This window comes from Podarcis filfolensis (genome assembly GCF_964270895.1).
Source record: "Podarcis filfolensis genome assembly, chromosome: 13".
Taxonomy (NCBI): domain Eukaryota; kingdom Metazoa; phylum Chordata; class Lepidosauria; order Squamata; family Lacertidae; genus Podarcis; species Podarcis filfolensis.
In genome coordinates, this window is record NC_139615.1 from 51840738 (window position 1) to 51860354 (window position 19617).

Consider the following 19617-nt stretch of genomic DNA (forward strand, 5'->3'; position numbering starts at 1 on the left):
CCCTCTAGAATTAGCATGTCTCCTTTAGAACATTGCAGCATTTTAGATTAGCTGCATTATGCAGAAATACTTTTTTAAAAATGACATTTAGAAACCTGCAACCCAGCCCTACCCTCATTACTGATTGTTCAGTTAGGTGGGTTATTAAAATTTTTTCATACGATTCCCCACCTTCTAGGTAATGAGGAGAATATTTGGATGCATGTTGATGCAGCCTATGCTGGGAGCTCATTCATCTGCCCCGAATTCCGCCACCTTCTCAATGGAGTGGAGGTAAGCAACAGTAATGAAAACTCAAAATGAAATCCAGGCAGAATCATTAGCTGCTAATAACCTGATTTTACAACTTTTATCTTCATGCACATGTCTGATGCAGTGGAAGAATGGGTGGCTTGGCAAGGTTTTGCTTCCGTATTTTTCTCTTCCTTATGCAGCTAAAAATACCCTGGTATTCTGCCTCCCAGCCTCTATGTAGGGCGGGCAGTTAAGATCACACCTTCCTGCCCTGGTGCACCTGTTCTGCCAGTACCTTGGGGTCCTTTCCCTTTATGAGCATATTGGTAAAGTCCAGAGTACACACACCTGAATTATGCAATCAGTCTTCCAGATAAAATTTGTGGATCAGCTTTGTTATTTGAGATCTAAGCATATTGGATTTTGTGTATCTACAACCTATTCAAACATTATATCATTGTGTTAACACCTGGTAACCTTGGAGGGTGAACAGGGAAGGGGGGGCAAACATTCACTCCAAGTCCAACAACCTCTCAACTGTAGCTGATGCTCTTCTTAAAGCTGGAAGAAACAAATTAAAATTTCCAAAGTACAATTTGTAGAGGGTGCGTGCAGTCCCTATTGCTGTTAAGCTACACATGGCACCTGCAAGGGAGCCAAAGAGCTTGCAAACTACATTTTAACAGATGGGGGGGGGCAAAATGAGAGGAGGGCCGAGAAGTAAAGGAAAAGTGTGTGAAACAGACATTGATTGATTTGAGACAGCGGCTGGATTACTGGCTTGGGTAGAAGAAGCCGCCGTTGTCAGCAGTGGCGTAGCGTGGGTTGTCAGCACCCGGGGCAAGGCAAGTAATTTGCGCCCCCTAACCCGTGGATTTGCGCCCCCTAACCCGTGGATTTGCACCCCCTAACCCTAACCCCCAGATGTTGCACCCGGTGCGGCCGGCCCCCCCTGCACCCCCCACGCTACGCCACTGGTTGTCAGCTCTGAGCCTGTTGAACTCAGTTGCTGACGCTTATTCTGCCTTTTTGCTATCACCGCCTGCCGCTTCTTAGCTCCCACTGTAATTGTTGCAAATAAAGAGACTGGCAGAGAAGCAAAGGAAGACTTTCCCTGGCCTCTTGCTGGACTGTCTCCTCTGAACCTCCCTCTGCTTGGAGGAGGGAGATGGGGAAGGTTGCCTTTCCATCTTGAGTAGCTGTGGAAATATTTTCAAGCAATTATCTGAAACAACATGATCATTTAGTGACCGCTTTCCTCATCTGCATCTGTTTTGAAAACCACAGGAGAATACATTCCAAATGCAGAACGGGGAAACTGAATAGTATGTGCAGAATCACCAAAGGACATTCTGTTTCACGTACTGTATAAATGATAGGTGACTTTTCATTTTTTCAGTAATGCTGGGCTGCTTTTCATGTGCATCCTTAGATAAGGGCAATGCAATTTCCTGAGTCTCTTTCCAGACTGCCAGATAAACTCCTGGTCTTCCTTGACCTTAAAGGGGGGAAAATATTACTGTTTGCTGAATGTACCTAAATAATGCCAATGTGTAAGAGCTAATAAATGAAAAGAAGCAAAAAAGCCCTAGCCAATAAAGCACCCTCCTTTCTCGTTTTTATCAGCAAAGCTTGCTGTAATTTCCTGTGCAGGTTTCACTGGCTCCTGAAGGAAATGAATCATCACTTCCATGGTGTTTCAAGCGTCAGTGTGGCAACCATTCAACAAGTCTAAATAGATGCCCTCCCTCTAGCCATATGGCCTCCCTTCCCCCCACCTCAAATACTGCTTCACAAAAGGCCTGTATGCAAATGGAGATGCTGATGCCACTGGGTTGCAATTGGCTAAAACAGAGATATCCTGGTGTTGCAAAGCACCGTACCATTATTTTCTTCATATACTTTCAGAAACCACAAAATCAACCTACATTATTATTAACTTTGCAGAATGGATAGTTTCTTTCAGCTTCCTTTGCTATATGTGAAAATCCTTGAGTGGGGGGGGGGAGAGAGAGCTGCAACTCTGTTGGTCCTGGTGGCTCACTAAGGCAGGAGGGACCCTGCGGCTGGCAGCCAGAGGCTGGAGTGGGTGGCAGGGATGCAGGTGTTGGTGGCAGGGGCACATTGGAGCACCCTTTTCTTCTGACCCAATTGCAGCAGTGTTGTTAGGGGACTTGAGATCAGGAGGGTGATAAAAGTGGGAAGGGAGAGGAAGAGGTGGGGCGAGTGGAGGATTTCATCTTGGAAAGTGCTGCTTCTTTTGCTTCCAGCACAAGCTTTCTTTCTTCCTGCCCAGGGCCTGCCTCTCCTTGCCACCTGGCCCCTGACAGCCCCAGATCATTCTGGGTGCCGTGACCCAACCTGAGGTGATCCAGGATTGTCTCCACCTAAGTCAGGCAAAACCCGGATCCCCACAGATTGGCCTGATTTGGTTCAGGATTCAGCCTAATCTGGTGCATGGCGCTACAGAATGCATTGAAGTGTGGTGTAATGGGAATTGGGGTTGCTTTTGCGTAAATTCCAAACTGCTCCCAGCTGTTGGGGTAGCTAAACCTTTCCCTGATTTGACAGCCCTTACAAGGCGACTGTCTCAGTCACTGGCAGAATCCGTCAGTGGGCGTTCCCTAAACTTCTTCCAACATAAAAGCTGTTTGACGCCAAGTCTCCTCCTAGCCTCCCTGCGCGGAAGTCTCCTGCGCAGAGTGGGCGTGGCCAGCGGAGGTCCTGGGCTCTCCCCGCTGGACCCTGTGGAAGGGTCTTGGAGCCCTCTCTCCGAAGACCTTCCCTCCTCCCCTTCTTTCCTGGTGTCACGCCTATTTCCTTCCCCAATGGAAGTATTCTCCCTCTCCCTGCTGGTCCCTTCTCCTGCATCATCGGAGAGCCCTACCTCCGCTCTGAGCTCCGATGTCAGTTCCCTGACATGTGGAATAACATGAAAACATGTATACTCAGCCCTGGAGCCTGCCTGCTGAGCTGGCCTTGCCCCCAAGCAAGGCAGAGACCTGGAAAGCTCTTCTTGTCTGGGTCTTCTTGGCACAGGAAGGACTTTTAAGCTCTCTGTTTTTCTCGTCAGGCAAAGCCTGCATAACATGCTGGCTCTGGAAGCTTGGGGGTGATCATGAGATCTCAGGGGAACTCGGACGTCTCTGAGAGATCTTGCAAGAGCATCCCAGAACCGGTGCACTGCATGGAGAGCTTAAAATCTCTCTCTGCACTGGGAAAGCTTTCAACTTGTGCAATTTCAACCATTTTTCTCCATGGTTGTTCCCCAAATCCAGAAGTGCAGAGCAAATTCCTAATTTCTTAAGCTTCTCCCCTAGATTTCCGCTTTGATGCGTATGAAGTATATTGTGCAAGGTTGGAATTCCACAAGTTAAATGCACATAAGAAGTGATTGTATTGTACTTTGAAATTGATGAATAGAATCATAAATAAAACCTTCAGAATATGAAGAGAGCTTTACCAACCCATCAACCAAAACCTCTTAATAAGGGAGTTGTTCTTCAAAATCCCCGTCTGTGAATGCTACTGTTGAATTTCACCAGAATTCTCTAAATATTCCAATAATTGATGAAAGCACCTCACAGACACACTGGGAAATCTGTCAAGGCTGTCAAATTAGAAATATTGACCTGGTGGTTGTAATCATTTTCCTGATGGTTTTTTTTTAATCCTTTCAGTTTGCAGATTCATTTAACTTCAACCCACACAAATGGCTCTTAGTAAATTTTGACTGTTCTACCATGTGGTAAGTATGAAGTGCAAAAATGAAGAGTTTGCATGTAATGTTAAAGCATTATTTAATGAACAAACCTTTGGCTCAAGCCATAAGATATTTTGCAGATAATCAAAGTAACTAAGCTAAGAGGTTCAGCCAGATCCCATTTCTTACTCCTGATTAACATCACAATGTAATGTGATGTGTGGACCAGGGCTGTGAATGCACTACTCCTTTAAAACACATTCTAAACACATCTTCCTCTCAAATAATTCTAGGACTGGAGTTTGTTTAGGGTTGCTTGGAATTGTGACTCTGTGAGAGGTAAACTACAGTGCCCAGAATTCTATGAGGGAAATAACTTGCTTTGAATGTGCTTCAGATGTATAGCATTTACATAGCTATTCCTCGTCTCTGTTTCTTCCAAGACAGTTTTTAAGTTCTTTTGAAGAAATGTGGTAGCGGTGATGTTAATGCTATTAGTTTAATGAAATTACTTAGGGGCAGCGTACATATCGTGGGGCATTGTGCTACCAAGGTTTATTACACTTGAAATGAATTTGAAAGGAAATCTAGGAAATGTATATGCTAGTTGCAGATACAAAGTAGTTGAAAAAATGATGTTTCATTAGGTTAAATTCTACGTTAATCAAATCTGACACAAGAACAAAGCATCTGGTGTCTGCATGACTTGCATATGAATTGGGCCCTTCCATTTCACATAAATTAATGAGGGGTCAAATTTTAATCTGCAATCAAAGCTTTTATATATTTTACTCATGACAGAAGTAGCTGGTAATGCAATGGCAAATAATCCAAAGTCAATATTTTTTCAGGGTGAAGAAGAGAACAGATTTAACCTGTGCCTTTAAAATAGATCCTGTTTATCTGAAGCATGACCATCAAGAATCAGGTAAAGTGTTTTATCTTTTCCCTAACTTGAAAATAGTTTTTGGCTGTCAAAGTTTGTTTCAGTTTAGATTCTTTCAGCACAGTATTTCAAAATGGTAAGAGTTTCCCAGTGGCATAGCATGGGTTGTCAGCACCCGGGGCAAGGCAAGTAATTTGCACCCCCTAACCCGTGGATTTTAGCGCTGCGAGTGCGAGCACGCCCCCCCCAGATGTTGCGCCCGGTGCGGCCGGCCCCCCTGCACCCCCCACGCTACGCCACTGGAGTTTCCCATTTTTTCTTCAAAACATGTGTTAGCCAAGTATGTAAATCAAGTTTACATGAGTTCAGAAAATTGCCTGATTTTACAAGTGTCCAAAGAAATGGACAAAGGAGGGGAACAACTCTCTGATTTTGTGTTCAGTCAATAATGAGGATTAAAATGACCACTGCCACTTTTGAAAGAATGCAGAAGATGTTTGTGGTGCATAAAAGGGTGGATAGGGTATGTTAAGGGAGAAGTGAAGCGATGAATATTTTGATTCTGAGAGTACATTACAGGGGGACATGTTTTGTTGCAAACTGTAGGACTCTCTTGAGCAGCCAGGCAGCTCAATTGCCCAGTTGCTCATTGTTCCGGTCAGGTTTGATTGCCTGTTGTTGAGAGAATGAAGCCTGGATCGGCCCCTGCCCAGGTGGCGAGTGATTGCACAACAGAAAGTAGGGGGGAAATCTTGTTGGGGTGAGGTACTGCGCATGCAGCTCCTGTTGCTAGGTGAGGAACAATTGCCAGGATAGCAATGAGGAACAGTAGGCCTCATATTTTATTTTTGTTTTATTTATGATTTATGATTTTCATTTATATACATTTCACATAGTTTAATAATCATCCTAACTTCAAAACTTGACTTCCTTCCTCCTTTTTCTGTGGTTCCTTAAATTTATTTTTTTACATTTCCTGCATATTCTAACTTAACTTATTCTTTAATTTATCTACTTTAAACATATACTCTTATGAAACTGCAGGTTATTACAATAATCCTGCTAATGTCCTTATCTGTTTACAGTAGGTCTCATATTTTTGCTCATTCTCTTTCTGTAGCATTTCCTCCCCCATGAACAAGCCTTCACAACAGCTTCAGTCCATTTCAGTGATGGCTTGAATGAGGCAGCAGTGATGTTTCCAACATCTTTCTTGAAGCATTTCAGCTCAGGGATGGGCAGAAGGTAGACCCTGAGACACTAGTGGAGCAGCTACTGTTTGCCTGTGGCTGGGATTCTTGCAAGAAATGCTAGATTCAGGTTCCTTTCATCCTAGAACCCTTTAGTGCTGCTAAAGTGTGGCTTTTCTGAACTCAGCTGGAAGCAGGATTAAAATGAGGACTCCACTTGAAATATACTCAGAGTCGCAAAGTGATTTCATGCTCGTTATTCAGCTCATAGTGGTGAGGAGGAATGAATGAATGTCCCCTCAAAGTATCTGCTTTATATACATTATTTACACAATAGGCTGCACATGATTGGCTAATTCTGGAATTCTACTGTAAGCCAATCAGGTTGTGGATTCACTTATATCTGGAGCTTGATTGGGTGGTTCCTGCCAACCAATCATACTGCTGCATTGTTCTAGGACCAATCAGACTGCTGCATTCTGAATCCTATTGTTCTAGGACCAATCAGACTGCTGCATTTTGGATCCTATTGTTCTAGGACCAATCAGACTGCTGCCTTTTGGATCCTATTGTTCTAGGACCAATCAGACTGCTGCAGTTTGGATCCTATTCAACTCAGTACATAACACCACTCAAACACTTAATACTGTTATAGATTTGGGGGGACCCTTCCTAAACCTTATTTATTAATAAATGGTAGGATTTTGGTTACTTGGAATATGGATGAAAGTACAAGCTGCAGAACTGTGTCAGATAAGGAATCCCTGGGCTGGCTTATGCAAACCAGCCTGCCTGGCGTAGCAAAGAGCAAATCTATTAACATGACAAAAGGTGTTGACAGACCATCTGAAAAGAATCCTTTGGCCTGGGAAGACAGATGTTGCCAAGGTGATGGTGTGTGTGTGTGTTTGAGATAACAGGAAACGGAGAGTCTCGAGCAAGGGTTGCTGGGAAGAAGAAGGAGGAAGAAAAAAAGACCAGTGTGAATCTACACTGGTTGGTTATAACATTAAAAATGCGTTATAAAAATGTAATTCCAGAGGGTGCTGTAGAGAAGCAACCCATTGGCAATGGGAAATTGCATTGAGAGCTATATAACGTTTTTTAAAAATAGCCTTTAATAGCGTTTTTACAGATCAGTGTAGATCCAGCCTTAGATCCATCTTGGGCAGGCTGGCTGCAGAGATGACTGGGAGAAATGCCTTGGACTGCAGGGTTGTGCTGCTGTGGGGACAAGCCCCTCTTGAAATGACCATGCCGTAAGGTCTGGACTCCCTCCATGCAGACTGAAGGTGTAAATAGGTGAATAAACCATATTTCTTTTTTTTTTTTTATTAAATATTTATTGGTATTTTCAAAAAACACACAACAAACAAAAACAAAAAAAATAAACAAAATAAAAACAACACAAAAAAGCATATTCAAAACTAAACAGAAAAATAGAAAAAACACATACAGTTTCTGATACTTATTTTCCTCAACCTTGTTTCTCAGACCTCCTCACACCTCCCCTTCTTGTATTCCAATTTAAATTGTCAATTCAGCAAGTCCTTAACTTATTTCTTCACCTTAACTTAAACATTTATTCTAACATACTGTTATTTTACTTTATTTCTTTTTTCCATTTCCTCCATTTATTTTTAACAGCCTTATTTTCACTTAATTTAAAAAAAAGAAAAAAGAAAAAAAAACCAGTTTCACCTTATTGAAATTACTCATCAATACTTATACTTCATTAATTTATTCTTAAACCTTTTTCCTAAGGTCGACCAAAATTTCCCTTCCACGGTTTACCCAATTTCCTTACCACTAACAAAATATAAAACAAATAAAGCAATGCAAATTATCCTTATGTACCCTTTGGATTCCCAACCTCCACCCACCCTTCTCCCGGTTCCAGTCCCCAACCAATATCCATCAGTCTTTATATTATTTATTTAGCCTGGAGATCTCAGGTCCGAGGCCCTTATGTCTCTCTCAGTTCCTTTCTGCTGGTCTCTTTGATAGACCTTGATGTTAAGCCCCAGGTCTCGGAGGGGCTCCGGCCCAACAGAATCGGTGTTACTTCTAGCCAGTCCTCCATACTTAAAAGCAAAAGCAAAGCCTATGGGGTATTCCAACTCTTGTTTCAAATTTCTTTCAAATCCAAATGTCCCCACAGCTCCAGCTTCCACCTTCAACAAATTTATAATCCTCAGGTCTTCGGATCTCCTCAAAAGAGGATCTCTCCATTTTCCAAATTCCCAATCAAACCAGGCTTTCCGCATCCAGTTTTTATTGTCCTTTTTTATCATCATGTCAGGCCTCATATTGTAGCTCTCCTTTAACTCCTGCAAACCTCCATCTCCTCCTTCGTTTTCTTCAAAAAGAACATATTGCTCCATCGTGTCTACGCTTTCGGTTTCATTTATTTGTTCTGTTGAATAGGCTTCCTGTTTCAAATCCTTATCAGACTCCAAGCTGTTGTTTACTGTCCAGTGTAATAGCAATACCTCTGTAGACAAAGCATCGTACTCATCTTGTAAGTTTCCCAAGAGAACCAGTGCTCTGTCCAATTCTGCTTGGAATTTAGACACTCCAGCCATATTTGTAATGTAGTATCCTTGTTACCCCTCTAGGGGGATTTAATTCCTTAATCTTCCTTTCAGCTCAAAAACCAAAAGTCCAGTTATTTTGTATCAACCTTATTTTCAACAAGTTATCCCGAATAAACCAGCAAAAACAGCAGAAACAATGTTCTCTTTTTCCAGCTGACAACTAGCTGACTAGCAGCTCACTTGACAGCTGTCAAAATCTTCCATGCAACAGGCTTTCTCATCGGACGTTCCCGGGTCTAGGGGGGGGGTGTAGTTTCAGCTCCCAAAATTCTTTTTATCCTCCAGAATATCTTCTTATAATGTCCAAACCGTGAGGTCAGGATCTTTGTTAAGAAAAGCAAAAAACAGATTCTCTCGACCTTAGCTGCCCAGTCCTTTGCTTTAAGTTGTTTACAAAGAGGGGGGGGGTGGACTTCCTTTTTAGCCCCTTCCCGCTCGTTCCAAATCCAGAATAAGAAATTTTTTAAAGTTCCAATCTCCGTATTACTCACGGGTTGATGTTTTAAGATCCAATCACTCTTAGAAGAAGTTGGCGCTCTCTGTCAATGGCTTGCGGCTTCACTCCGTAGACGAGGGAGTACTCTCAGCACCACGCCTTACCCTGCCTCCGTTCCGAAGCCTTTAAAAAGGCTCCGTCGCGGATTGGGGGGGCGCAAATGGTGCCCGCCGAGTCTCTGTGTTCACAAGGCATCCGCGCCTGTGATTTTAAGGGTCCCCGCTTCGCCGCAGCGGCCAGACCCAGACGCTACGGAGCCGATTCCCTCCGGAGCTCGGAGGGAATCCGCCATTAAACAGTGGCACCAACCCGGAAGTCCTAATAAACCATATTTCTTAAAGCTAAGACAGTCTCTGTCATGTCTCAATTCTCCAAAGGAACACAGATGCTGGGTGATTGCCTGGAACACGCTGGAATCTTGCTATCACTCAGCAGAGAGTGCGGGTGCACCCATCTTTTGTAACAATAAGTTGTCATATTACCCAACAACTTTACTTGTTACTTATTTACAGAGGGGAGGCTTTAATAGCTAATTCCCACTGGTAATTTCTTAGTTGTAAAGTAGTTTCATTTTTTAGTTGTGAAGTAGTCTCATTTTACTATGAAACAAATGGAGTAATAATAATGGCACTAATGAAAGGAAACTGGGAATTAATCCTGCCCCTTTGGGAACAGAAGCTAATACTGGGGAAATTAAAAATGGCTACTTGAAGGGTAATTAATAGGCCATTAGTTACTAATCCTCTGATCAAACCGATCAGGAAGCAATGAAACAAGAAATGCTGAATTCAGGACACAGAAGCCTTTCAGAGTTTCGCTCGTGTTCTCCTGACCATACACAGGAATTGCTTTAGATTAGGCATGAAAAACACAGGAGGATAGCGCAAAACCCTCTGGAATGTAAGAGGAGGAAAGTGACATCAACTGGGTGCTTCATAAAAATTGAGCGGACAAAAGATGACAACTCCAAAGAAAAGGATTGCGGTAGACGCAGCCGACATGAACGCTGGGCTCTCAAAGGTTCTTCTGATGTTCTTAAGTGGGAATGAAAATTTGGGATCCTAGTATAGATTAGTTATGACTTGACGGTTCTGGGATTTCAAGTCTGCACCTTGTAAAATTGAATCGGGTTCAGAGGATTATGGGGGTTTGGGAGTTCCAGTAAAAGCTAAGTAGGCCATGCAAAACAGAAACCAGTCTGTTCCAGGTTGAGCTCACTTGATATGCTGACCAGCCATTTCATTGATGGTTATCTGTGCAGCAGGGCATTTATTGCGCAGGCTCTCAGAGAACCAGCTATTAGTTGTCTTGAATAACAAAATCACTTGCAATTTGATGGTTAATTTCCTCTTAACAGGTCTTAATGAAAATGTTTAAAAGCCCAGCACCAGAGCACAGCCTCAAGGCACGGCTGCTTAGCTTCCCCCATATGATAACTGATACTCTCCTGCTTCACTGCCAAAGGCTAATCTAAAGTATATTTGCCTTTTTCTGTCCAGTGCTTGGCAATAATTACAATAAGGTGTGTCATTTACATTATTTTAATCTAAGAGCTGGATTCAACTCACCTTGGGGGTTTTGGTGGACCCTCTAAGTGTGGATGACACAGAAGAGCTGTAGGCTTTCTGGAGTGAGAGGAAGGACTGGCCGTCTCATTGCTGGACATGATTCTGAAGTTTACAACATTTATTGTCTTTAAGAAGGATATTGACAAGCTGGAAGGGTGTGCAAAGGAGGGCGACCAAGATGGTCAAGTGTCTGGAAACCAAGCCTTTGTGTTTTTGTGTGAATTTCTCTTAAAACTGCATACAAAAATGTGTTTATTAATGAAGGTATACATTTTTGCAAGCAATTTCTCCCAATTCTGGCATTTTTTGCCTACTCTTTTCACTATTATATTCCTTTTTAGGCACATTTTATTCTAACCTGCATTTTTTAAAAAGACTCTTTGGATAGAGAACTGCAGTGAAAAAATTGGATAAGTGTGAATTTTGAAGGATGGCTCTGTTTTGGTTCTTACATTGCTTTGGAATGTGTAGATTTGATAAATTGAGCTTTACATGCAAAAATAATCAAATTTCTTCCCCACCTCAAAGTCGACCTCATGTCAATCTATTTTTGTAAAATGTATTGCCTTTCCCTTCTTTCATGTAAAATTTTCAGAATTGTGCTTAATGCTTTTTAGTACCTTCCATTTACAGTTTATTCATTTTCTTTGTACCATAAAGCTTAAAATAGATACTCCTCAGCCCTGACAGAGACATTTGACTAGCCTCTTAGTTCTCCTCTTCAGCTGAAATGAAGCCTTTGCACTTGCAGTTGCTCCCACTTCTTTTGCTGGCCTTTCTCTCTCTCTCCCTCTCTTGCTCCCCCTTTTTGCCTAAATTTAGACTGCATGTTCCTTAAAGCAAGCACCATCTTGGTTTACAGAAAGTGCCCTGAGCACTTACTGCTGCTATAAAAATACACCATGGAGCCAGATGGACCAGTAGCCATGCAATAAAGATATTTTATAGGAAAATTAATTAAGAACGCCCAAATTTGAGATTATCTCCAAACCTGTGCCAAAGTTTTGCAGTTTTTTGCAGCATTTTGCAGGGGAAACCCCTCATTTTGCAGCGCCCCACAAATTGAGCAAATGATACATCAAACACAGGGTTCATATTTAACAACAAATATCCAAATTTGGGATCCAACTGCAACAGTTTGGCACTGGCTTGGGGGGGATCCCAAATTTGGGGGTTCATAGTTTATGGGGCAATGTTTTATATTTTTGGAACAAACCCTGAGCTCCTGGAATAGACCCTCCCATTTCCCTAGGGAAAGGGTTATCAATCAGTTGATCCTCGCCTCTTCCATAACAGCTTCTTTTGAAAGTACTCTTTGCTGGGAAAGTAACACAAAACCAGGAAAGCTTCTTTGAAGCAGCAACAGGAGCCTAATCGAATTCTAGGTGCAACTGGAGGGCTACAGCTGGCAAAGTTGACATAATGAAAGCCATTGCCCCAGAAGGTAAACCAAAGTGGGGTAGATTTGTTGTTGCTTTTCTGCCTGTCAGCTTGTACGGTGTACTTCCATAATTGCCAAGCAACTCTGTACTGGAGGGGAAAATCCATATTTTGTCTGATGCTGTAATTTTGTGTCAATTTGCATTCTCGAATCAGGGATTGTTTTTGACTTCCTGGCAGCCAAAGGATGGCAGTCGGGTGGCAGCGAGGGAGGGATTCGCCTTTATGCTGTATGATAAATGCCCCATATGCAGCCTTAATTGCGCTCATCTGGGCTGCATAGAGCTGTGCGAGTGAGGCTTATAATCATGGTGACAAGGGCTAATAGCTGGTGGCATTACGCTTGTTTCTGAGAGGTTGCTAGTAGCTCATTAGGCACATGGCCTGTTACAGCAACATGGAATTAGTTATCCATCCCCAGTTGCTTCAGACATTTGCTCAAGCCCTGCAACCATTAAATTGACATCACCAGTGAGATAGAAAAACATGTTTTTTTCTGCTGCTTATCTGGAGTTCTGGTTCATTGAGATCTATCAATCCAATCCTGTATATACCATATACACACACAGTTTTACTTCTATCGATGTCTAAATGTTTCAAATGGTTATTTATTCCTTTTGTTTTTAGCTGTTCTTATTTTTATCTGTAAACCGCCTTGAGTCCCTCGCCCCTCCCTTACTGCTATTAGGCTTTAAAGATAATCTTTGAGCCAATAAGCGGTTTGTTTGTTTTTAAGCCCAAAGGCAGTAGGGAGTGGGGGTGTTTTTTGGTAGGGGGAGGGAGAGCTGGAAAGGGAAAGCTTAACCTCAGCTGTAAGTGTTCTTCCCCCAACATGCCTGCTCCCACACTTAGATTTGAGAAAATCCCCTAATGCAAAGTCATAGCTATTTTTGGGGGGAGGGGGCTAGCCAGAATTTTTTGCCGCGAGTGAAGCCTCCAGTGGGGGTGTCATTGAGGCTCCCAGCCTGTGTGTGTGCGCACGCGCAAATGCTTGTGCCAAACTGGGCCTTTGACCCGGGTGAAATAAAGTTGGTTTCACCCCTGCCTTATGGAGCCAAGTAGGGGTTTCTCCCCCGCCCGCCCCCCAAGCCTAACCACAGAGCTGGGGGCATTTTCAGTAGGGGATCACAGCTGTGACCCCCCTCCCACAATGGTTCTCTTTACATCACATCCAGCGTGGGAAAGCGTGGGACATTTTTAAAAAGCCTAATTGCAGCATTGGGAGGAAGAAGGCAGGTGGGGAGGCCCCACGGGTGGCCGGTGGCCTGGCAGTTCCACCCCCCCCCCTGAATTCTAGGTTCATGGAGGGGAGGGACGGGTGCCCTGCAATATATTTATATTGTTACAGAAGTTGGACGCCACAACCACTCTCTGCTGAGAGGTTTCAAGGATTTGACTTCCCACAGTATCATAATATGACATTGTAGTTGTGAATGTGTGTTTATATAATATTACATTGTATGTTTTTCTCCCCACCAACATACAGGACTTATTACAGATTACAGGGTAAGTACAGAACATTAATTCATCACAATATTTTCATTTCTCACTCGTGTTGGAATGCTTCAGGAGAGAAAAGCGGTGTTCATTATCCACCTATCTGGAATCTGCCACCATATTTGGCTTCTTGAGCATTTTACTATGGAATCTGTAAAGGTTTGGGCAGTTTCTTCTGGTGCAGATTCTGTTCTGTATCAAAAATAATCTTATTTGATCTCTCCTCTAGCACTGGCAGATCCCCTTAGGCCGTCGGTTCCGTTCCTTGAAGATGTGGTTTGTGTTTCGAATGTATGGAGTGAAAGGACTGCAAGAGTATATCCGCAAGGTGAATGCATTTTATTTTACCACTGAATACTCAAAGGGCAAGAAAAGGGGAGAGGGAGCTTTACAGATGAACACAGGCTTTTTTCGAATCTCATTTCTCCTTTTTTGATAGATGTACAAGCTTGGTGGATCAGGGGGATGTTGTAGATGTAATGTATCTTGATTTCCATAAGGCTTTTGACAAAGTCCCCCATGATCTTCTTCTGGAAAAGCTGGCACAATATGGACTAGGTGAGATAACTGTGAGGTGGATTTGTAGCTGGTTGACTGAGAGAACCCAAAGAGTGCTCACTAACGGTTCCTCTTCATCCTGCTGAAGTCCCCCAGAACCAACAGTCTGGGAGTCCCCAACACCACCTCCGAGACAGCTCTGTCACCTCAGGCAGGGAGACTGCTGGGCAGCAAGGGAGCAGTAAACCAGAAGAATCCCTTGGCCATCCTGATTGCCCAATGCCAGGAACACAGACTCTAGATTCCACCCCCAACTGGACAGAGAGACTGGAGAGGGAGGGGGAGAGAGAGAGAATCTCTATAGACCACAACAATTCCACCTCCCAGACCCTCAAGTCTGCCCTGATGCCACACTGAGTACCCAGGTGGGTACAGCTGGGTGAGACCAGCCCCACTCTGTTCACCCACCAGGTCTCAGTGATGTCAAGGATGAGAGAGGTCTTACTCCAAGCCAGCCGGGCATTCAACAACAGTAGCTGCAGTCCCGAGGGCTGGCTGATAGAACAACCACAATTCCCCAGGCTGGAGCAGGGGCTGGCAAACAGCACAGTCACCAACTGCTTGTGCCCCTTACCTGGCCTGCCCCCCATCTCCCCCTGCCCTGAACTACTGCAATTGCCCCAGCTGCACATTCTTCAGAGTAAACAACACCCACCCTGAATTTAAAACACTCAAGTTAAAAACAATTACAGCAGTTAAAACAATTTAAAACTACAGTCTGCCAGGGCCCCACCCTCACAGGAGAGGGAGCAGGAGCCGCAAGACTTGAGTCCTCGCTGCCGTCTCTTCCAGCTACAGTCTTACGGCCGAGGCGGCCTCCGCTTCTTGCACTGCTATTATCTTTGGGCCTCCTCTGCAGACCCAGTTTTTGGGGTCTGGGCCCTGCTCTTCTAGGTGTGATGTAAGAGACCTGCAGGCACGGAGCAGGTCCACAAAATTCCTATTAAAATAAAAACAAAAAAACCCCAGGAACGATTCTGAAGGGCCCACACACAGCAAACTTTTCGGCAGTTTTGATATTTAATTTGTAAGTGGCAATACTTTTTAAAGGCAACATCTGTGTTCATAAGCTTAGAAATTAGATGCCGCTGAAGAAAACAGGACTGGCTTCTGAGTAAATCTACACAGGTCTGGGCTGTAAAGTATCTTGTTGCAGCTGCAGAGGAAGAACTTCAGTTCAGCATTGTAAGAGCCAAAGCTCTTGGCGCCTCCCAGTGGTTTTATTAAGTACTACTTGTTATATAGATTAATACTGTAATTATAATAGATTTACAATTTAAAACTTCAGCGAACTATTATTTTCCTGTAGAACAGCTGCTCTAATGCAAGAAAAGTACCACATCTTAATCTAGTTTCTCCTTTGTAGTTTAATAACATAAAAGCTATGCAAAGGCCATTTGGGGTTTTGAGGAGCAATTTGGAATCCCCCCCCAGTCGATACAGTGCTCCAGATTAGTGTATCGGTTCTAAGTTTCTGGAACAAATTAAATATAGTGAAAAGGTTGCCATACTGAGTGAGAACTGACCTTCAACACATGAACCTGCTAAACAACATAGAATCAGAGAATTGTAGAGTTTGGAAGGGACTCTGAGGGTCATCTAGTCCAACCCCTGCAATGCAGGAACATACTAATAACCACGTGGTACAGAATGTATTCACAACACACACACACACACACACACACACACACACACACACACAGTGCTTTGTTTCTGGGGGGACGCAGGGATGTGCATACCCCTAAACATTTTGTGAATCTTTGTACTTTTGTCCATTTACTGTATTTATTTCCCCCGATTTGAACTATAAAATCGTGATTTTCTTGAGTCAAAATGAGAGTACCCCTAAACTTTTTTTAAAGAAAAAAGCACTGTACACACAGAGGGAGGGAGAGAGAGAGCAGACAATTAGTTTTGTTTCTTGTTGACATTTCCATATTCTGTGCTGATATTCAGTTTCCATATCCTGACATTGCAACTATTGCTTCCAAGGATGAATTCTTGTGTGACAGAGTCTGTGCAAAGACTTCTGCAGATGCGATTCTTCTAAAAATGTGTCTAGCAGTCCATGGCCCACATACAGCCCAAGAGGCATTTTTTGGGCAGCCCTCAGCAACGTTCAAGAAAATAATCTTAAAGCCTTGCTGGAGGGTGGGGATAAGATTAGATAGCTAGAAAAAGTTGGTGGCAAGGAAACAAATAGGCACAAAAGGAGAATTCCTGGATGCTAAAATCCAAGTTTGGGGCAAGTGAGAGAACTCCAACAGAGATTTAAAATCACAAAATATGCAGCAAAGTAAAACCTGAACTATAGGCTCTTGGACTTTTAAAATATGCTTTCCTAAGTTTCTTCCAAAGTTTCCTTCTTCACCTAACATAGAAAAAGCATACACATTTGGTAAGTTAAAAGTGGTTTACTTACAAACTCTTCGAAGGTCATGTTCATTTACTTTTCCACACAGCATTCAAAAAAAGTTGCATAGGCAATAAAACTTAGTTTAGCTCCAAAGTGGTGAAAGTTCCTAAATTATTGTTATAGGAACTCAAGAGAGGCTTGTTAGAGGCATGTGGTCTGAGATTGGTGCAACCAGCTCAGACCTCACATGTTACGCTTCTCCGGTAGACTGAAGTACAATAATAGGCTTAGCCTGGCAGGACAGCTTACTCTATGGTATTAACTCCAGAATAAGAATAAGAATAATTTTATTCCCCAGCCACTCTAGGCGGCTTCCAACAGAATATTAAAAACACAATAAAACATCAAACATTAAAAACTTCTCTAAACAGGGCTGCCTTCAGATGTCTTCTAAAAGTCAGATAATAAACAAACAAACAAACAAACAAACAAACAAACAAACAAACAAACAAATAACTTGTCCAGTAGCACCTTAGAGACCAACTAAGTTTGTTCTGGGTATAAGATGAGAACAAACTTAGTGTGCTACTGTACAATTTTTTTAAAAAAAAAATATTTTGACTGCATCAGACCAACACGACTACCTACCTGAATCCAAAAGTCAGATAGTTGTTTATTTCCTTGACATCTGATGGGAGGGCGTTCCACAGGGTGGGCGCCACTACCGAGAAGGCCCTCTGCCTGGTTCCCTGTAACGTGGCTTCTCGCAATGAGGGAACCGCCAGAAGGCCCTCGGCGCTGGACCTCAGTGTCCGGGCAGAACGATGGGAGTGGAGATGCACATTCAGGCATACTGGGCCAAGGCCATTTAGGGCTTGAAAGGTCAGCACCAACACTTTAAATTGTGCCCGGAAACGTACTGAGAGCCAATGTAGTTCTTTCAGGACTGGTGTAATATGGTCTTGGCAGCCACTCCCAGTCACCAGTCTAGCTGCCACATTCTGGATTAATTGCAGTTTCCGAGCCACCTTCAAAGGTAGCCCCACGTAGATTGCATTGCAGTAATCCAAGCGAGAGATAACTAGAGCATACACCACTCTGGCGAGACAGTCTGCAGGCAGGTGGGGTCTCAACCTGAGTAGCAGATGGAACTGGTAAACAGCTGCCCTGGACACAGAATTGACCTGTGCCTCCATGGACAGCTGTGAGTCCAAAATGACTCCCAGGCTGCGCACCTGGTCCTTCAGGGGCACACTTGCCCCATTCAGGACCAGGGAGTCCTCCACACCTGCCCGCCCCCCCCAAATAGTACTTCTGTCTTGTCAGGATTCTGTTTGCTGCCAACCGCCTCCAGACACTCACACAGGACCGTCACTGCCTTCACTGGTTGTGATTTAAAAGAGAGGTAGAGCTGGATATCAACCGCATACTGATGAACACCCCCCCTCGATGATCTCTCCCAGCGGCTTCATATAGATGTTAAAAAGCATGGGGGGGAGGACAGAACCCCGAGGCACCCCACAAGTGAGAGCCTAGGGGTCTGAAGACTCATCCCCCACCACCACTTTCTGGACACGGCCCAGGAGGAAGGAGTGGAACCACTGTATAACAGTGCCCCCAGCTCCCAGCTCCTCTAGACAGTCCAGACAGTCATGGTCGATGGTATCAAAGGTTGCTGAGAGATCCAGCAGAACTAGGAAACAGCTCTCACCTTTGTCCCTAGCCTGCAGGAGATCATCAACCAGTGCGACCAAGGCAGTTTCAGTCCCATGAAGGGATCCAAATGGTCCGCATCCTCCAGGCGTGCCTGGAGTTGTTCAGCAACCACCCACTCAATCACATTCATGAGACTTAAGCATGTTGGTTATATGAAGTTGGTTATCTCCCAGAAAGAACGTCAGTTTTTTGGTTCTTCTGCTTCGGCTTCTTTTGATGGATTTTGTTTTATAACTTTTCTTTTTTAAAAAAATATAATTTTTATTAACAGCCAATCAAATCACATTAATTCCAAATCACATTAGTTCCAAATTATACAGCCAGATTTTTAAAATTTTGTTGGGGGTTCCCATACTTCAAGCTCCGAAAGGGGTCCAAACATCACTCTTGCTGCTGCTTTAATTAAACAGTTCTATCCAGTTCTGTCCAGATAGTCTCTTTGTTATATTCCTCATCTTCTTGTTGTTATCATATATTCCTTTCTTTGTGAGCTCTGATAATCTTCACAAGCGGGTTAAAAACAAACATCTCCTGTGTGGGTTTTACACTCTCCAAAAGTCATTTCACATAAAGGACAGACACCATTTCCACACCTCCGTTAAGAACATTCCCACAGTCTGTCCGTTGGTTTCCACAGGCTTGCCAGTCTATATCTCAGGGGGCCCTGCAGGGTCAAGATAACATTCTGATAACCATACATTCACATTCCGATGACCCTGGTCCTCCTACCCCTCGTCGGCAAGCCTGTCTTCACGAAACTCCATTTGTGGCTGCGTCATAAAACTTTCCTTCCATTCCCCACACCAGTCCTCTCTTTGATCAGTAATTCATTTCCACACAGTTCATGATCTCCTGCTTGTGATTAATAATAGCAACGATTCTTCTCTCTGGAGGGGAGGGTTATTGGTACTCACATAAGACAAAAAAAAAAGTTTTTCCTCCCCCTCCTTTCTGTTTCACTCCAACATACCAGTCTTTTAATGATGATTCTTCACTTGATTTATTGTCCAGCCCGTTGCTCCGCTCACAGAGATCCATTAATCAGCAGTCTTTACTCCCGATCTTCACTTGATGTATGTGCATTAGCTTCTTTCCAATTATATATTTCCAATTATATATTTCGAGCTAATGCAAACCAGTGCGCGATTAGAGACAGCGTCCGGGGAGGGCCGACCTCACTCGAGGGCTTCGTGCCAAGTGTCCACACCCCCTTCTTTTGAATCCGGGGGTGAATTATGGACACAGCTGGCAAGGCAGTCCCCCCCATCCCCTGGGGGGGGGGGCAAGGGAGGCTACATACTCCCATAGCAGCCTCTTAATTACCTTGTGTGGGTCGGAGAGATGTTATTGTCGGCCATCCTCCAATGCGCCCCCTG

At 43.6% G+C, this 19617-nt stretch overlaps 2 protein-coding genes across 3 annotated transcripts in view; both read left to right on the forward strand.

Annotated features, from left to right (window-relative positions):
* Positions 1-19617, forward strand: part of MOCOS (molybdenum cofactor sulfurase) — a 563966-nt gene that overhangs the window by 439982 nt on the left and 104367 nt on the right. The window lies entirely within an intron of this gene.
* The window catches only part of DDC (dopa decarboxylase), a 53801-nt gene that overhangs the window by 29287 nt on the left and 4897 nt on the right, over positions 1-19617 (forward strand). For both annotated transcript variants that reach the window (XM_083583896.1, XM_083583897.1), the window contains exons 8-12: positions 179-273; positions 3915-3982; positions 4789-4865; positions 13601-13620; positions 13841-13939. In XM_083583896.1, coding sequence (XP_083440022.1) covers positions 179-273; positions 3915-3982; positions 4789-4865; positions 13601-13620; positions 13841-13939 — 359 coding nt within the window. The remainder of the gene's footprint in view (positions 1-178; positions 274-3914; positions 3983-4788; positions 4866-13600; positions 13621-13840; positions 13940-19617) is intronic.